The following is a 16,168-nucleotide window of genomic DNA, read 5'->3' as shown; positions in this document are numbered from 1 at the left end:
AGCAGCAAAAATACTCACTTTAAAAGAGATTAGATTAAGAAATGATGTTTGCTTTAAAACATAAAACACAAACACAAGTCTATATTTTCCATAATATACATCAAATTAAAGAGATAATTTCTCACCATAAATTGTAACACTAGTCACGTTTCATGAAATTTTAGCATAAAAGCAAACTTTTAAAATATGATGTTAATCAATTTTATCTATAGTTAAAACTTGGAACTTCCCAATCTATTTTTAATAAAGAAATTTTCTATAATAGTAAGTAAATATATGTTCACAAAGAAATAGTATTTCATATTGTGATATTTCATTTCATCAGCTTTAATCATAGCCTTTCAAATTAATTAGTGTTCTCCTAATGTTCCTAACTTATCCCAGATTAGGGTTTGCATAGGTCCTGAAAATGTTCTTTTATAGAAGATGTCTTTCTGGTTTTAACATTAAAATAAACAAGCAAACAGACCAACCTTTCCAACCTCTCTGGTGTACAAAAAAATTTTTTTAATGGTGAAAGTTGTTATTTTTTTCTAAGTATTAGCTTTATTTCATGGTACCTCTTTGTGAAGTTTCTACGATTAAGAATAATGGAGGCTAACAGACTCTTCAATGACCTAGGAAGAAGGATAAAAGTCAATGACCTGGCTTCTAAAACAAGTTCTATTGCTTTCCCTATAGAATTCCAGATTTCTAAAAATCACAGTAGCCTAATTTTAGTACGTAGATATAGTTAAGAGTAAAATGTTCCCATAGAGAACTGTGATTTGGCTTATAAATTTGAGACAAGACTCTAATAACTTTAAAGTTTTTAAAGCATATTTTCAACTAACATTTTTAAACTAAAAGTAATGTGCTATTGAAAGACTTCAGGGTGTTGCTAGTATTTGATTAAATGCTACTGCAGATAACTCATTTATTTCAATGTATTCTGAACATTAATTAATTTCAACAAATATTTCTACACTGTCATTTTTCTAACTAATATTTATAGCCAGGATTTATTTACAGTTTTCTTGCTGGTGAAAGGCTAATAAAATTTACCTTTAGAAGATTTGAGTTCTTATTTATTTAACTTCAGAGACTATATATCATTTTCATAGTGCACATTTGTATTACAAACATGTAAAGGTTTGTATTCCTTTTAAAAAAATGCTTACAAAATAATATTTAACATATATTTTTAAGGTTCTCAAGATGCAAAAATAAAACTGTAGAAATGTCTATATTTGTCTATACACATATACACAGTATATCTTAGAAAATTCTTAAGTATTAAGAGAGCATAGTGGTTTAGAGTTTCAACTCTGATTTCCTGGGTAAGGATTTCAGTTCTATCACTTTAAGTGCCTTGGGTAAATTACCTCCACCTCAGTTTCTATTTATTTATTCATTTGTTAATAATTTTAAATTGTGCTCCTATTGTGTGCAAAGCCCTATATATCATTCTAGGTATAGAAAATATAAACAATGTTTCCTACGCTCAAATCGTTTTCAGTGTACAGAGGAGACATTTTACATACATAATCGCAAATAAAGTCATTTAAATACATACATATTAATATTAAAATATATAATAAGAATGGGAATACAAATGTCAGCGTGGAAAAAGGTGTGCTGTTCATAAAGTTTCGAATTTGAGTTGAAACTTTAAGGATCTATTAAAAGAAAGTTTTATTTATGTTTTCAGTAAGAGCACATGTTTGGTTTTGAGGCCATATAAACACACACACACACACACACACACACACACACACACACTCGTACACTTCCATAGGAAAAACTTTTATCATTGACATGTTTTCCTTCTTCAAATTTAAGGTGAATCAATATAAAGTAAGATTTGTATCATATATAGTTGTTCAGATTTGAGTACTATGGTGGAGACGTAAGGGAAAAGTAAAAGAGAAGTGAAAATAGTATTTTAAGGTAAAATGGAAAAGGCCTAGAAAGCAGAAGAAACTAGGATGCTTTCAAAAAATTCATAATCTAACCAGCAACCCAGAATCTCTAGAAATCTGATTTTAAGTGGTAATGCAGCTTCTTCTAAATTGTGAGAAATATTGGCTTAGAGGAAAATCTATATATATACTCTTAATTATTAAAGCCCCTAAATGATAAGATCTACACATTTAAAAAAATTTAAATATTTTAGTAAGGTACAATAATGAACGAAATACTTTGTTGACGTATTAACTTGATGCATAGAAATCGGAAACTTGATATGCAATTAAGAATACAATGAATAGTGTAGTCTTTCTCACCACAAACGATACACAGAACAGATATCTAGTTTTTTATTTTAGAATTTTTATGTAAATAACTTGAGCGGAAAAAGCAATATCCTTGATGTTTTAATGACCACAGTCGGCCTCCATTCTAATTTGTACTGTGAACTAAAACAATGACCTCAGGTGACTCTAAGACAAAACCATCCCCAAGAATAATCTAAAGGGAAAGGGAAATGATGAAATTTGTATGTTCACCTTTACGTTTATTCACTTAAAATATCTAGATCTGGAAAATGGACATAAATAAAAACGCTTTAGCATGTATTAATTTTCTCAAGATTTCCCATAAATAAAAATCAGATTTGCGTCTATTACAAAGGAATCCATATGCCATTTTTGTTTTGTTGCCGGTTTATTTGAGCTCAGGGCACTTCCAGAGACTAACAACCAGCTGGGTCTAAACAATGCCTGACTAAACTCTATGTCATCAGTTCTGGACAGTCACACACTAAATTCCAGGAAACGTACCTCATTCATTACTACTTAAGTATTTTCAAATCCTAGCATCCTCCAAGCCTTTCTCTTGGCAGCAATTAAACCCCACTCAGTAGGGAGGTTGTAAAAAAGTAGTAAGTATGAAATTTTAGTTATAATTTATTGGCAGTTTCTGGTGTTCTTTTTTTAAATACTTTTCCCCTTACTACCTAGAAAAACCAGTCTGTGAAATATACTAACAAAGCATAATTATATTTGGCTATCCCTCTTTTTCCATGAGTGACCTTGATTTCTATCTTCTCGAATTCTTAAAAAAGTTTTCTGAAACATAGGAAGTTTTAATTATCCTTAACCATAAGTAAAAAAAGTAATTTTCAGAAAAAATATAAATGGGTCAAATTAAAGCTACGTAGTTTATCTATATGAATGGCCCAAATAAACAATAATAAGCATTAGTGCTGTTCGGTGGAATGTTCATTGTGTACGATGTTTGGCATCTTGGGAGAATGAGGCAGCTCCTTGGTGCTAGCAGTGTAATTCAAACTGCCAACATCCATCAAACCACATACCTGATAACCTTCACAGTCATAAAACAGGGCTTTCCTCACATGACCCACTACCAGTAGGTGCATGCTTTCAACTTTGTCTAAAAGTGATACATAATTACTCAAAAGAGTATTACTGCATTTTATTTTTGAATAAAATGTAAAGAATTGTAGTAAATTATCCATTTATGGATATTTGGATTTCAATACACAATTCTGGTTCTATATAACAGAAATATGTATGTAAAAATTATGTATATACATATATATTTGTTTTTACAGGTGAAGGTGATACCACACCTACAATAGTCAATTTAGACCGTAAGTAATCTTTCAAAATAATATATGTGAGTCTCTATGTGTCAGAAGTGATGTCATTATTTTCTTCATAGAAAAATAACTTATCATTATATAAACTTCCATCATAAAAATAAAATAATCTATTTTATTTTATTTGAACATTTTTTTTCTGTGTGCATGTGTAAAGGTGTTACAAAGGCAACTGCATACTGAATATCAAAATTCAATGCTCTGTCACAAAGTATGTTATATTTAACTTTGAAAAAAGCATGTATATTGCTTTTACCTAATTGGGGGCAGAAGGTATCCATTGGACTTTCACCATCCTTTAAATTAAATCAGGATGCTACAGTCAGAAAGAATGAAACCAGAAGGTTGGAAAGTTATGCAGTGTCTTTATCTTGCTCTATCTTTAAAGCTCTTTGCATGCTCTACGAGGCAAAAGATGACACAATCTGAGAGGTTCAGTTAATCCTCAGCTTAAGGAAATCTGTTGGGAGCTGCTTGTATCCGATTTTCACACATTTCTTGGGCTGAAGGAAGTTACTCAAATGTTTTGATTTAAGAGACCACCTGCTGTGTCCCAGGCTGAAGAGCAAATGGAAATCTATTTTAGACCATGGACAAGAGTGGAAAGGATAAGGCAAGGAACACCAAGGAGGGTCAGGAAAAAGTTTACTTCAAAGAATTCTAAATTATATCTTTTGGATATAATGATTTAGACATAATTATGTCATTTGGATAAAATTTCAATTAATATAACTTTGGTAACATGTTGCAAAATGGTTCTACATTCTTACTATACAAATTCATGAGTAATAAACCAAATATAGTTTTTTTATTTTCACTTAGGCTATTGCTTTTCATTGACATTTAGAAACAAGCACTGTAAATAACATTGTTCCATTTTATGTTGAGGTTGTTAAGGGAAATACAATTAATGTTAGACCTGAAGAACTTGTACCTAGTGAGCAAAGCCACTGTCACTATCATGGTAATGCTATTGACCTTGAGTTGATAAGTTTTTCTGTGCTACCCATCTACTTAGATGAGGATAGCAAACATTTTGGGCCTGATTTGGCACTGTAGTTACGCTATTTACCTTCTTTTGTCCAAAATGTTCTTCTGACACAATTACAGTAATTACATTTGTGTAGTTACCATTGCACTAAAGAAAGCTGAGAGGCACGGATTATTTCAAAATATTTTATCAAAATGTTATGTTTGGTCCTCTTTTTAGATCCTGTAATATCTTGCGCCAAAACAAAACAACTGCGAGTTGTAAATGGGATTCCAACACGAACAAATGTAGGATGGATGGTTAGTTTGAAATACAGGTAATTATTAATAGACACAAATCATATCTGGATTATTTGCAAAAGTTATATTCCCAGCAGTATGGCCACGTGTAGTCGTGCAGGTTGTGCCCTCCACAAGGCACCTGTATGAGGGGGGGCACAAGAGGGGACTAATCACATTCTGCTTGCCAAAAGCCATGGGTTTTGCAATTTGTGCCTCCAGAGATGGTGCCATTTTAAATGCTTACAAAGGTCCTATATGTGTTTGCATTGTCCCTGATATGGCACTTCAATTCTCGTAAAGCAAAAGACAACTACACAGAGAACCTACCTATACCTTGATATCACCATATAGTTATAATACTTATGTTATTAATTTCCCAATCTAGTATATTATGAGATTATTTTTTAACTTGTCTATGCACAATCATATCAAAAATTTTATATTTGTTTTAAATTTCTGACTTTTTAATTGTCATTCTAATGAAAAATAGCAATAATTTAAAATTCTAGAACATTTCATCATTAAGGAAAAGATTAACAAATTATACTGATAGTTGAACAGTCTTGAAATTATAATATTCAGTGTGGATAAAAAAATTCTTGACATGTCTATTTCTCAATGTTGTAAGGATCAATGCCATGTTCTATGTAAAATTTTTCAAAATATACTGTTATACAAAATTAAGATTAGTAGTTATGTTGTAAGAATTAAATATTGAAAACAGGAGTTAGCTTAAAACCTGATCATACAACTTTCTATGTACTACACATATTGTACTGTATGGTCAGAATGTTAAAATATCTTTGTCTATATCTATCTGTATTGGAGCCTCATCATGCAACATACACCACAGTGCACCTGAATTCTAGCCACATTTTCCCTTGTTTTCAAGACACCCCATGTTTCTCTCTCCGAGCCTTTGTGCTGTGGTTCCCACTGTATGTTGTAGCTTTCTTCCTCTGTATTTTATGCCTGGAAAATCTTTCATTCTTTAAATACCAACTGTAATATCTCCTCTTTTTGGAAACCCTCCCTGTTCCTTTACCTCTAGCCTCCTAGAATAGCGGAAGAATATCCATTTTTTTTAACCATAACCAAATCACAGTGGCATTAAATTAGAATAGAGACAACTTGAAACTGAAGTGTTTTTTAAATAAGTCAATTCTTAACAAGCATGAAGTTTAAATACTTTGATATATATATGACTTTAGATACCAGGTAGAAGATGGCCTAAAGTTCTCTTTTAGTGTATCTTTCTTCCAAGGAGTAACTCATCAATTTTTATAAATATTTATGTTGATAATTGTAGGGTAGCTGTCCTGGGTGTGTAGTACCAAAATAGATTTATGAAACTCACCATATTAAAGCTGCTGTGCAATGAAGACTTAATGAAGGCTGTAAAACTGGGGGGGGGGGTTATTTTCTTTATTATAGAAAATGTTCCAAGAATCTACATCTTTGAACTAATTAGAGGATCTCTGCAAATCTCATTACTCGAGAAAAAAAAAAGGCAAATACTTTTCAATTTATTCTTATTCAAAGGAGACTTCCTTTGGAAGTCACCATCCTTGGAGAAGCAGGTGAAACTGTTTTTCATCATATCAGAGTAGTATAAACTTTTTTTAAAAAGTACTTTTCCTTTTAAATGCAAGTTCTTAGTAACAACAGCTGCTTAGCTATTCTTCCAAAACTCACAGAGAGGAATAGAAATTCAAACTCGATATATATTCTTAACCTCCTGTGTGGTACAGGCCATAAATAACTGTGGTCTTAGTCTGGCAATCTTATTCTATTACCCTCTGAAGTACTGAACATCTGTACTCTTTGGAAATGTAAATTGTGAATAGTTGTACTTTTTTCCATGTGTCTGCCAAAAAGTAATGGATTTACAGATTTTGGATACATCAAATAAATGTTCTAGTATTTATTATTCTCTACAAATATTTTATAATTTCCTAGATCTCTCTTGCAAAATTGTTTTGATTTTATAAATAAATGTTATATTGTTGGTCTTAAGCTGAACAAACAAATTACTCAAACTCAGTTATACTCTAAGTTAATATATCAGAACTACATAATGGTAATGGAAGAAGGGAATAGCACATAAATATTATATATGGTTACCACCAGATGGTTTTTAGGTTTTAAATAAAAACTCAAATTTGCAGTTTTCATAATCAAACACTGAATTTAAAATAGGTCTAATTATCCTATATTTGTAGCACATACTTTCTCACACAAGAATAGACACACACACACGTGAACGTATGTGTTGGGAATGGATCTTCGTGTGTAATGACAGGGTTCCTCATACAAAAATAAAGTTGCTTTCATAAAATTGTAATCACATTATGAAAAAAGTTCTAATGCTATAATCATCAAATATCATCCTTCTGATAAAAGGATTACTCGTTTTATTCTAGTTGGGTTAATGTCTACATTTTTCTCTCAATGTGTTTAACAAATGGAGCCATAGGTTTTGCATTAATTGGCAGGCACCCTTTCTGCACAGACGTTACTTGTTTCTCTTTCCTCTTTCTCTTAGAAATAAACATATCTGTGGAGGATCATTGATAAAGGAAAGTTGGATTCTTACTGCAAGACAGTGTTTCCCTTCTCGGTAAAGTATTTCTGAAACCAATATTTGTTTTGAGCATTTAAAAATATGTATGGCTTCCATTTAGCTTTTAGGCTTAAGAATGTGTATTCATTTAACAGAGATTCACCAGCATAGCGTGAACAAATTAATTTATTTTTTTAGATTTAGCTTATAAAATTTACCTTGACTTAATTGATACTTACTTATGGGTACTACTTCTGTTCACCTCTTTCCACGACTGGCACTACTTTCATTTGAGGAAAAATTTGGTAGAATTATGTTAATAATTTTTATCCCAACCTCCTTCTTGCACTGTATATTTCTAGATATTCTTTTTCTGAATTATCAACAAACTTCTCTCAATCCTCACTTCTTTCTTATGTAGAACAAGCCTCAGAATAATACTGAGAATAATTTTCAATGGAAATTAGCCTAAGGAAAAAATAAGGAGGTAGCATTTGTAAGCTTACTCTTTGATTCCCATTAAGGTCACATTGATTTTGTTAGTATAAATATTCAATCCCTATTAACAAACCAAACATACACATTTGAGATAAAAAGGAAAATCTGCAATAAATTATAACTCATGTAATGTGCTTTACCTGAGAATGTTTCATAAATGACCTACTCTCTAGCAAAAATAAGCAAGTTTTCGAAAAAAAAAAGCCATTTAGAATTTCAGCAATTTAAAGGTTCTTCCTGCTTATATGTTCTTGTAGTATTCAGAATCTCCCATAACAAATGTGTTGCTCTTTATTATATTTTAAAGTTTAAATTTAGGTTATTTATCTGCCCTTATAAGCTAATATAACAATATATGTGATTAATATTACATATTTTAAAGTTATTTTTTATATTTTAATTTTTTACTTAGAAACAAAGACTTGAAAGATTATGAAGCTTGGCTTGGAATTCATGATGTCCATGGAAGAGGAGATGAGAAACGCAAACAGGTTCTAAATGTTACCCAACTGGTATATGGGCCGGAAGGATCAGATCTGGTATTACTGAAGCTTGCTAGGTGAGTTCCTTTAGATAGTTTCATATTTTTAATATAGAATGGAATTGTTGAAGCTTTTTCTTCAACTATGTTCTTATTCTTTCTCTCTCATGTAGATGTATTATAAAAGCATATGTCACATGGTGTGTGTGTGTGTGTGTGTATATATGTGTGTGTGTGTGTGTATGTGTGTGTGTGTGTGTGTGTGTGTGTTCAGAGGCAGAGAGAGGGGCATTTTCAAATTTTTCAAAAGTGAATAAATGAAATTGGACCAACAGTATGATCAGCCTGCTCTAAAACCAAAGGTTAGTGAGCAATTATATGATAACTTCAACAGGTAAAATAATGATTAAAAAAATAGCAGTGACCATTTGTTCTTAAATATTTGTAAGTAAATATTCATTTCTCTACTACCTACTCTGAAGCACAATTGTTTATTCTCTCTAAATGAATCATATTAAACATTCACACTACATTTTAATATGTTAATTTTGTGTTGAATCCAATCAAGGTTACTTACCATTATATTTTCTCTTTTCAGGCCTGCTGTTCTGGATGATTTTGTTAGTACAATTGATTTACCTAATTATGGGTGCACAATTCCTGAAAAAACCACTTGCAGTGTTTATGGCTGGGGCTACACTGGATGTAAGCTATTTTTAGAAAGATAAGGCAATATCATATGTATTTTGTAAAAATATTTTGTATTTCTTTATTTTTCTCACCTTACCCTGCGCTCATTAACTGTACATATTTTGCGCCATTCTAGTGATCAACTCGGACGGTCTATTACGAGTAGCACATCTCTATATTATGGGGAATGAGAAATGCAGCCAATATCATCAAGGGAAGGTGACTCTGAATGAGTCTGAAATATGTGCTGGGGCTGAAAATATTGTATCAGGACCATGCGAGGTAAAAACAGAGATTTTTACGTAAGGAGTATGTGATGGATAGCATAGTTTCTTGTGTTTATATTTTCTATTTTTCTCAAATGAGAATCATTATAAACCAACCTGTTCTAAGAGAGAGGAATTGAAAAAGATAACCCTTATTATCCTTGTACTTTTTTTTAGCTAAATAGTGAAGCAATCCATGTTTCATTAGCAGCAAACTAAGATGACATTTGTCTCTCAAAAAACAAGAATACAGCCAAAACTCTAAGAGAAAGCTGTTCAAATTAGAAGTATCCAATATGCAGTTTGATACAATAGCTTGCATTTTTCTAATGTTTTTCTAAATGTATCTGATCTTCCCAAATTCTAACTTAACTCTATTAATTTTAATAAGAGATACATGCCTGCTTTTAAACTTTTAAATATGTTTTTGGTTAAGCCAGTGTGTGTGTATGTGTGTGTGTGTGTGTGTGTGTGTGTTTAAACAAATTCTATTTAAAAAACCAAAAGGTCAAAGTTTATGATTTTAAGAGCTTGGACTTTTTCATTTGTTAAGCAACTGTTCTTTCCACTTGGCAGTGTTCCTATCCCTGTTTGACATAGACAAGCTGTTAAACTTATTTTTGATGTTTTTAAGTTAAAGAATTTAAAAATTGCATTAAAATAATACGATTAAAAACTGATTATGTGTTTATAACCACTTTCAAATCTGGTGTTTTTTCCAGTAAATCAGTACCACTAAGATTTTCATCACAAATGAAAATCTGCTAGGAGAAAGAATTATTTATTTATCTGTTTGTTTACTTATTACTGAGTTCTGTAAACACCAAGTTTTGAGCTAGGCCAGATCTTTGAGATATTTAGAAAGCTTGCACTTATCCCAGCCCTACTGCCATTACTACTTTGACATCTGCTCTTCAGGAATAGCCTATAATCTGGTTTGTCATCTATACATTCTTAGATTCCTAACTTTATCACTGAAAAATTTATCACATAGTTATTTTTATCTATATTTATAATCAATCAAATTGATTCAGCCACTTCTCAAAAATGCACTCATCCTCCAGGATTTTTTTTTTTTTTGCATCACTGATATTTGAAACAGGGTAATATAATAATCAAACCAGGGAAATCTAGACACCTAAAAAAGAAATCTCCTAAACATTTGTATAATAGCAATAGCATCACATTTAGTGAAAGTCCCTCAAAATCAATTCTCAAAATGAATTGATTTGAAGAGTTCATATCAGTAATCACTGGTGCATTAATTTAAAAACCAGATTAACAGGGCTTCCCTGGTGGCGCAGTGGTTGAGAGTCCGCCTGCCGATGCAGGGGACATGGGTTCGTGCCCCAGTCCGGGAAGATCCCACATGCCGCGGAGCAGCTGGGCCCGTGAGCCACGGCCGTTGAGCCTGCGCGTCCTGAGCCTGTGCTCCGCAACAGGAGAGGCCACAACAGTGAGTAGGCCCGCGTACCGCAAAAAAAAAAAACAGATTAACACCTGTGGCAGAGTTTATATGAAGTCTCTTTGAATAAACTATTTTCCTTAGTGTTTTATCTTCTATTTCACCCCCACCTTGATTTTCTCTGTCACAGAATGTTAATAGCTCTCTTCTTTCCACCTGTATTACAGAACTAAATTTTGCAGTAGTTTAGTTTTATCTCATCACATCACTACTGGGGGAAAATTAAGATAGTCGGAAGCACTCTTCTAAATACAAAGATGCCAAAAATTAGTCAGTGCAATCCTAGGAAGGCTACATGGCACAAAAAAGTGATGCAGCATTTTTTAATGATTATAGATAACAATATGTATAAACATATATGTATATAAAAATATACACACGAATCATTTTATCAATCTATTCATCTTTCATCTATCACCTATCTATATATGATGATACAACAGGATTACCATACAAGAAATGCCATGAAATCACAGACTACCTTCCACAAAGGGGAAAAAAATATAAATATAACTATATTAACTACTAAGACTAAGTGGAGAAACATTCCTTTTTTCTGCCTGGAAAAGCAATTTCCACATAGTAAACAGAATTATTTTACCACCTACAAGTTTTTATTTAACTGTTAAAATCATTCTGGGGGCAGGATTGAGGGAAAGGAAAAAAATTAGAAATAAGAGAAAACTTAATGTGGGTTAATCCTTAAAACTGTACGATTACAGGTGAGTTTTTGATACGTGTATTTTTCTACATTTTCCAAATTTTCTATATTGAACACACTTTGAACATCAGAAGAAAGTCAAAATAAATATGAAATCTACCTTCTTAAAGAGCTATCAATGGTCACGTGTTAATTAGTCTGCATTCAACAAAGGCAAAAAACACTTTAAAACATGAGTGACTATTTTAGAAAAGACAAGTCATACTTAAATGATAACTACACATGATAGAACACTTTGAACTTTTGTACTTATCTCAGTCCAACAGAAAGACAACCAATGGCCTAGTACATCAATTTTATGTCTTCATATTTCAATTGAAGTTATTCTCTTGTTTTGCACATATGTATATTTGAGATATAAATCGATACAGGAAATGTTAATGAATTGTCAATTTTTATTTCTAAAATAATACTTTGTTGTTGTTATTGTTGCATGTCTTCTTCCTAGGGAGATTATGGTGGCCCACTGGTTTGTGAACAACATAAAATGAGAATGGTTCTTGGTGTCATCGTTCCTGGTCGTGGATGTGCCATTCCAAATCGTCCTGGTATTTTTGTCCGAGTGGCATATTATGCAAAATGGATACACAAAATTATATTAACGTATAAGGTACCACAGTCGTAGCTGATGTAACTGTGTCTGAAGCTTCCAATACAACTCTCCTTTACATGAAGATTTCAGAGAACATGGAATTAAAATGTAACTTAAAAAATCCCAAGACAACTACTTGAGTGTCATGTTTGTTAAGATACTCACTAATATTTATGGGTGTTTTCTGTTGTTTCGTTTGTCAGTGTTATTTTGTAAATGTTGAAGTGAATTAAGGTACATGCAAGTGTAGTAACATATCTCCTGAAGATACTTGAATGGATTAAAAAATGCAAAGGTATAACTGCTGGATGCTAAAGATATAATGGAAAAGATCAACTAATCTCTCTCCGCTGCTTTCCAAGGTTAGTTTCTCAATAATAAATAAGCCATAAGTTAAACATTATTTCAACCTCACAAAAACAATTTATATCTTGTGTCCTTAAATTGTAACTCTATATTAAATTATATTACCTTTAATACGCCATACATTATATTTCATTCATTTCTCCTCACCATGTATCCTGTAATACTGGTACATATACTCCTTTATAAATGCATATACCTATACACAAATGCCTGGGTACACATGTGCATGCACTACAGTTCAAATTGTAGTGTATCTAATATAGCCCCTAAATGTTCTGAAATTGTGTACTTATAGTTTTTCCTTAATAAAAATATAAAAAATTCTAAAGACCAGTAGAAATATTAAAGAAAGGTGCAAGATAGAAGTGACTAGATCATCCTCCATCCATAATCTGCAGATGACCTCTACTGGTTGTCATGTGAGGTGTGGTCATGACCTACGAAATTAAATAACACCTAACCTAGGTTCTTACATATATTTATTATCCAAGTTATTTTATGTAGTTTCTAATTCTTAAAGAGAAAAGGCTAATATGTGTAGTAGTATTATTTCTTTCCTTCAAATTTAGGGACAGTTATTTATGCAAGATGTTTTTAGATCTTTTTTCCTAAAGTATTTAAAAAATTCTGAGATGACTAATTGAAGTTTAAAAGTGTTTTGGTCTTTAAAATGTATGTAAATATGTTAAGTCTAAGACTTGCTACTGTGATTGGCTTCTATCTCACCTTCTTTAAATTAAAAACAATATTTAAGAGGAAAATTTCCATGTCTCCAAAATTTGTAAACAGCTTTTCATCAAATTATGCATTAAAATATATATTGAAGAAAGAAGTCAGAACACTTTTCTCTACCTGGAAATCTTTTAGCCTAATAAAACTTTAGTCAAGTAAAGGAAAAAAAATGTAAAAGGAAAGGAAAGGAACTAGCTTTTCTAAACTCTGTATTCAGTTATTTTTTAAAGTACAGTTAAATCTGCTGAATGAGATACTTTATCAAAAATATCTTCATTTTATCTTTATTTTACATAGATCTTTCCTAATGCATGGGAAATATTCAGATTTTGTATTCTGTATGATAACAACCAAATCATACTTATTGTTGTATTAGTCATGATTAGCTAAAGATGATGTATTTGCCAAGAAATGAAATAACAAAGAGTAATAGGATAGGTCTGAATTTTCACAAAATATTCCTGTATAAAAGTTCTCTAAAAATAATTATTTGAATATTTTGAATCTAGTATTTCCATTTCTCTAATTTGTTTCTTTTGGATGGTCTCAATTAAGGCCAGGGATTCAAATGATGCTCTAAAATCTCCATAAGACAATGTTCAATCTTGAGTAAAACGGTTTTAACTTTACTCAAGAGCTTAGTCCACAGAGTATAGGGCAGCAAATCCAGAAATGTTTTTCCAAATTGTGCCATTTTATTTATTTATTCTCTGTAATAAGATATGTGCTGGTATCAAGAAACAGTGAAAGCAAAGAGAGATCCAACAAGTTGCTAGTCCATACCAGCTTACCTGATTGTATTTCTCTCTCCCTTGTGTACTATACCATTATAATCAACATACAGAAATTTCAAAGGCATATTGTCTAAATATTAAAGTATTTTTCAGTTTCTTCTTGCTAACTGGCAAAATTTTATTGTCACATATTAATTATATTTGTAAAACATTTACTGAATTGTAATTCTTTTAAATACTCACATTTTAAAATATTTCTTTTATGTCTTTTCCTCTAAATTTCCACAGAGAGATAGGGATGACCTAGATACAAAATGAAGCTAACTTTATAGACATTTTGAACTCAGTGTTTTCCATTTTATTAAAGGGTAAAAACAAGACCACCAATAAACCATCAGACGTGTAAAATGCAGTTCTTTCTTTGAGAGTTTCCTTTTAATAGGAGGAGATTGATGGAATTGATAATAAAAGCAAGATGAACAAGACCCATGTTATTTTAGGTGGTACAACAGGGAATAATCATGTCATTTTTCTCTGGTGAAAGATACTATTTCCTGGGCATTCTTTTCTTAATAAACTACAAAAAAAATAAATAACCCAATTTATCTAAAAATCAATTTCGAGTCACGGAAAAAAGATCTTTTAAATTAGAAGTTTTCAACGTTATTTTTATTTTGGCTGTTTGAATAATGGTTATATGCTATTATAATTGTGGACATTTTCTTATGTCTACCAGGAATAGTAATGTAAAATTAAAATATTTGTCATAATGCCTCTGCCGTGCAGAAGGGATGATAATCCTTTTGTATACTTCTTTAATTTTATTGTAAAATGTGTAATGACTTTTACCTATCTGCTGTGGGCAGGTCCTCAGTACAATGGTTTATATTGAGTCAATCTCTAGTAATAACAGACTCTTGCTTGCTATCTAAGTGTTTCAAACTATGGGAAATGTGAGACACTGGAAGGCAAGAAAAATAACAATAATGACATGTGATAGCAAAATTGTATTTCACTTATTCCTGTGAATATTTCTTGTTGGTACCAATGGTACTGTACAAAGTGAATGTTATAGCCACAATATTCTCTTGAAAAAAACACTGTCAAGAAATAAGAAATTGCTGTCAGGAATTTTCTTGTTGTTTCTAAACATTTTTTTAAAAGAAATAATGGTTTTGCAATATAGGGATCATGAGGTAAAGAATTTTAGTAAACTCTCATACTAAAAAACTTTTAAATTGACTTGGTCCAAAAAAGAACTACTTTCAATCAATTATATCCCATATTTATAGACAAACTCATTTGAGAAATAAAATTATTTTAAATGAGATATAGTCTTTATGTGAATAAATTACTTTTCACAATAAAATCCAATAAGAATTTATCTTTCAACGTTCAACTGAATTTTCAGCTAAGAATTTACTAATACAAAAAAAGATGTTAAAATTCTCTGGACCCTGTAAATCTTGACAGTGTAATTTTAAGTAGGTTCATTTCCATTTGCACAGAAAGTTTCTGTCTTTAGGAAACTGAAAATGTAATACTGTGGATGTTATGACTGTCTTGTGTGTAAATAGGAAATAGATAATCTGCCTATTGAGTGGTATAGCTGGACGCTTACCCAAAAGGGGAACACTGTGGTTATGACGTGTATATACATTTTCTGTAGTTAATAAAGTTGTTATTTTTATAACCATGATTATATTATTATTAATAATAATAAAATATTTTATCAAAATGCTCTCTTTTTCTTATTTTAGTTATATACATGGATATATTTGAATCTGCTCTAGAGCCTAACGCAGAAAACAACAATGATCTCATTGACAGAAATTACATATACTTTGTTGCAAGAAATGTCATGTAACCTGTCTATAGAACTAAGACAAAAAAATATTATTCTATTCCAACTTGTATCTATGGTAATATCAGTGGTCTTCAGTAAACTATTAATCTCTATGCACTTCAATTTCTCCCATTGCAAAATATAATTATTCATTCTTCATATTTGCTAGAGTGGTGCTATGATATAATTTGCTTATATATATATATATATATATATATATATAGTGTCATCATGAATGATCATCTGAATTTCTTTACCATATCACTATATATTACAAAGGGAATTATAATTCAATTAATCAATTTGGAATATATCTTCAAAATATGCATTAAATTCAGAAT

At 31.2% G+C, this 16,168-nt stretch overlaps 1 protein-coding gene across 3 annotated transcripts in view; it reads left to right on the top strand.

Moving 5' to 3' along the window:
* HGF (hepatocyte growth factor) overlaps window positions 1–12,950 on the top strand; it is an 80,170-nt gene extending 67,220 nt beyond the window's left edge. For all 3 annotated transcript variants that reach the window (XM_029234119.1, XM_029234117.1, XM_029234118.1), the window contains 7 exons: window positions 3,554–3,592; window positions 4,812–4,908; window positions 7,419–7,493; window positions 8,347–8,493; window positions 9,014–9,120; window positions 9,242–9,387; window positions 12,006–12,950. In XM_029234119.1, the coding sequence (XP_029089952.1) occupies window positions 3,554–3,592; window positions 4,812–4,908; window positions 7,419–7,493; window positions 8,347–8,493; window positions 9,014–9,120; window positions 9,242–9,387; window positions 12,006–12,182 (788 nt within the window). In that variant the 3' untranslated portion in view covers window positions 12,183–12,950. The remainder of the gene's footprint in view (window positions 1–3,553; window positions 3,593–4,811; window positions 4,909–7,418; window positions 7,494–8,346; window positions 8,494–9,013; window positions 9,121–9,241; window positions 9,388–12,005) is intronic.
* The last annotated feature ends 3,218 nt before the right edge of the window (window positions 12,951–16,168 follow it).

The sequence above is a fragment of the Monodon monoceros genome, unplaced genomic scaffold (assembly GCF_005190385.1).
Source record: "Monodon monoceros isolate NGI ecotype Baffin Bay Population unplaced genomic scaffold, NGI_Narwhal_1 Super_Scaffold_2, whole genome shotgun sequence".
Taxonomy (NCBI): domain Eukaryota; kingdom Metazoa; phylum Chordata; class Mammalia; order Artiodactyla; family Monodontidae; genus Monodon; species Monodon monoceros.
This window is presented reverse-complemented; position numbering and strand designations above follow the sequence as displayed.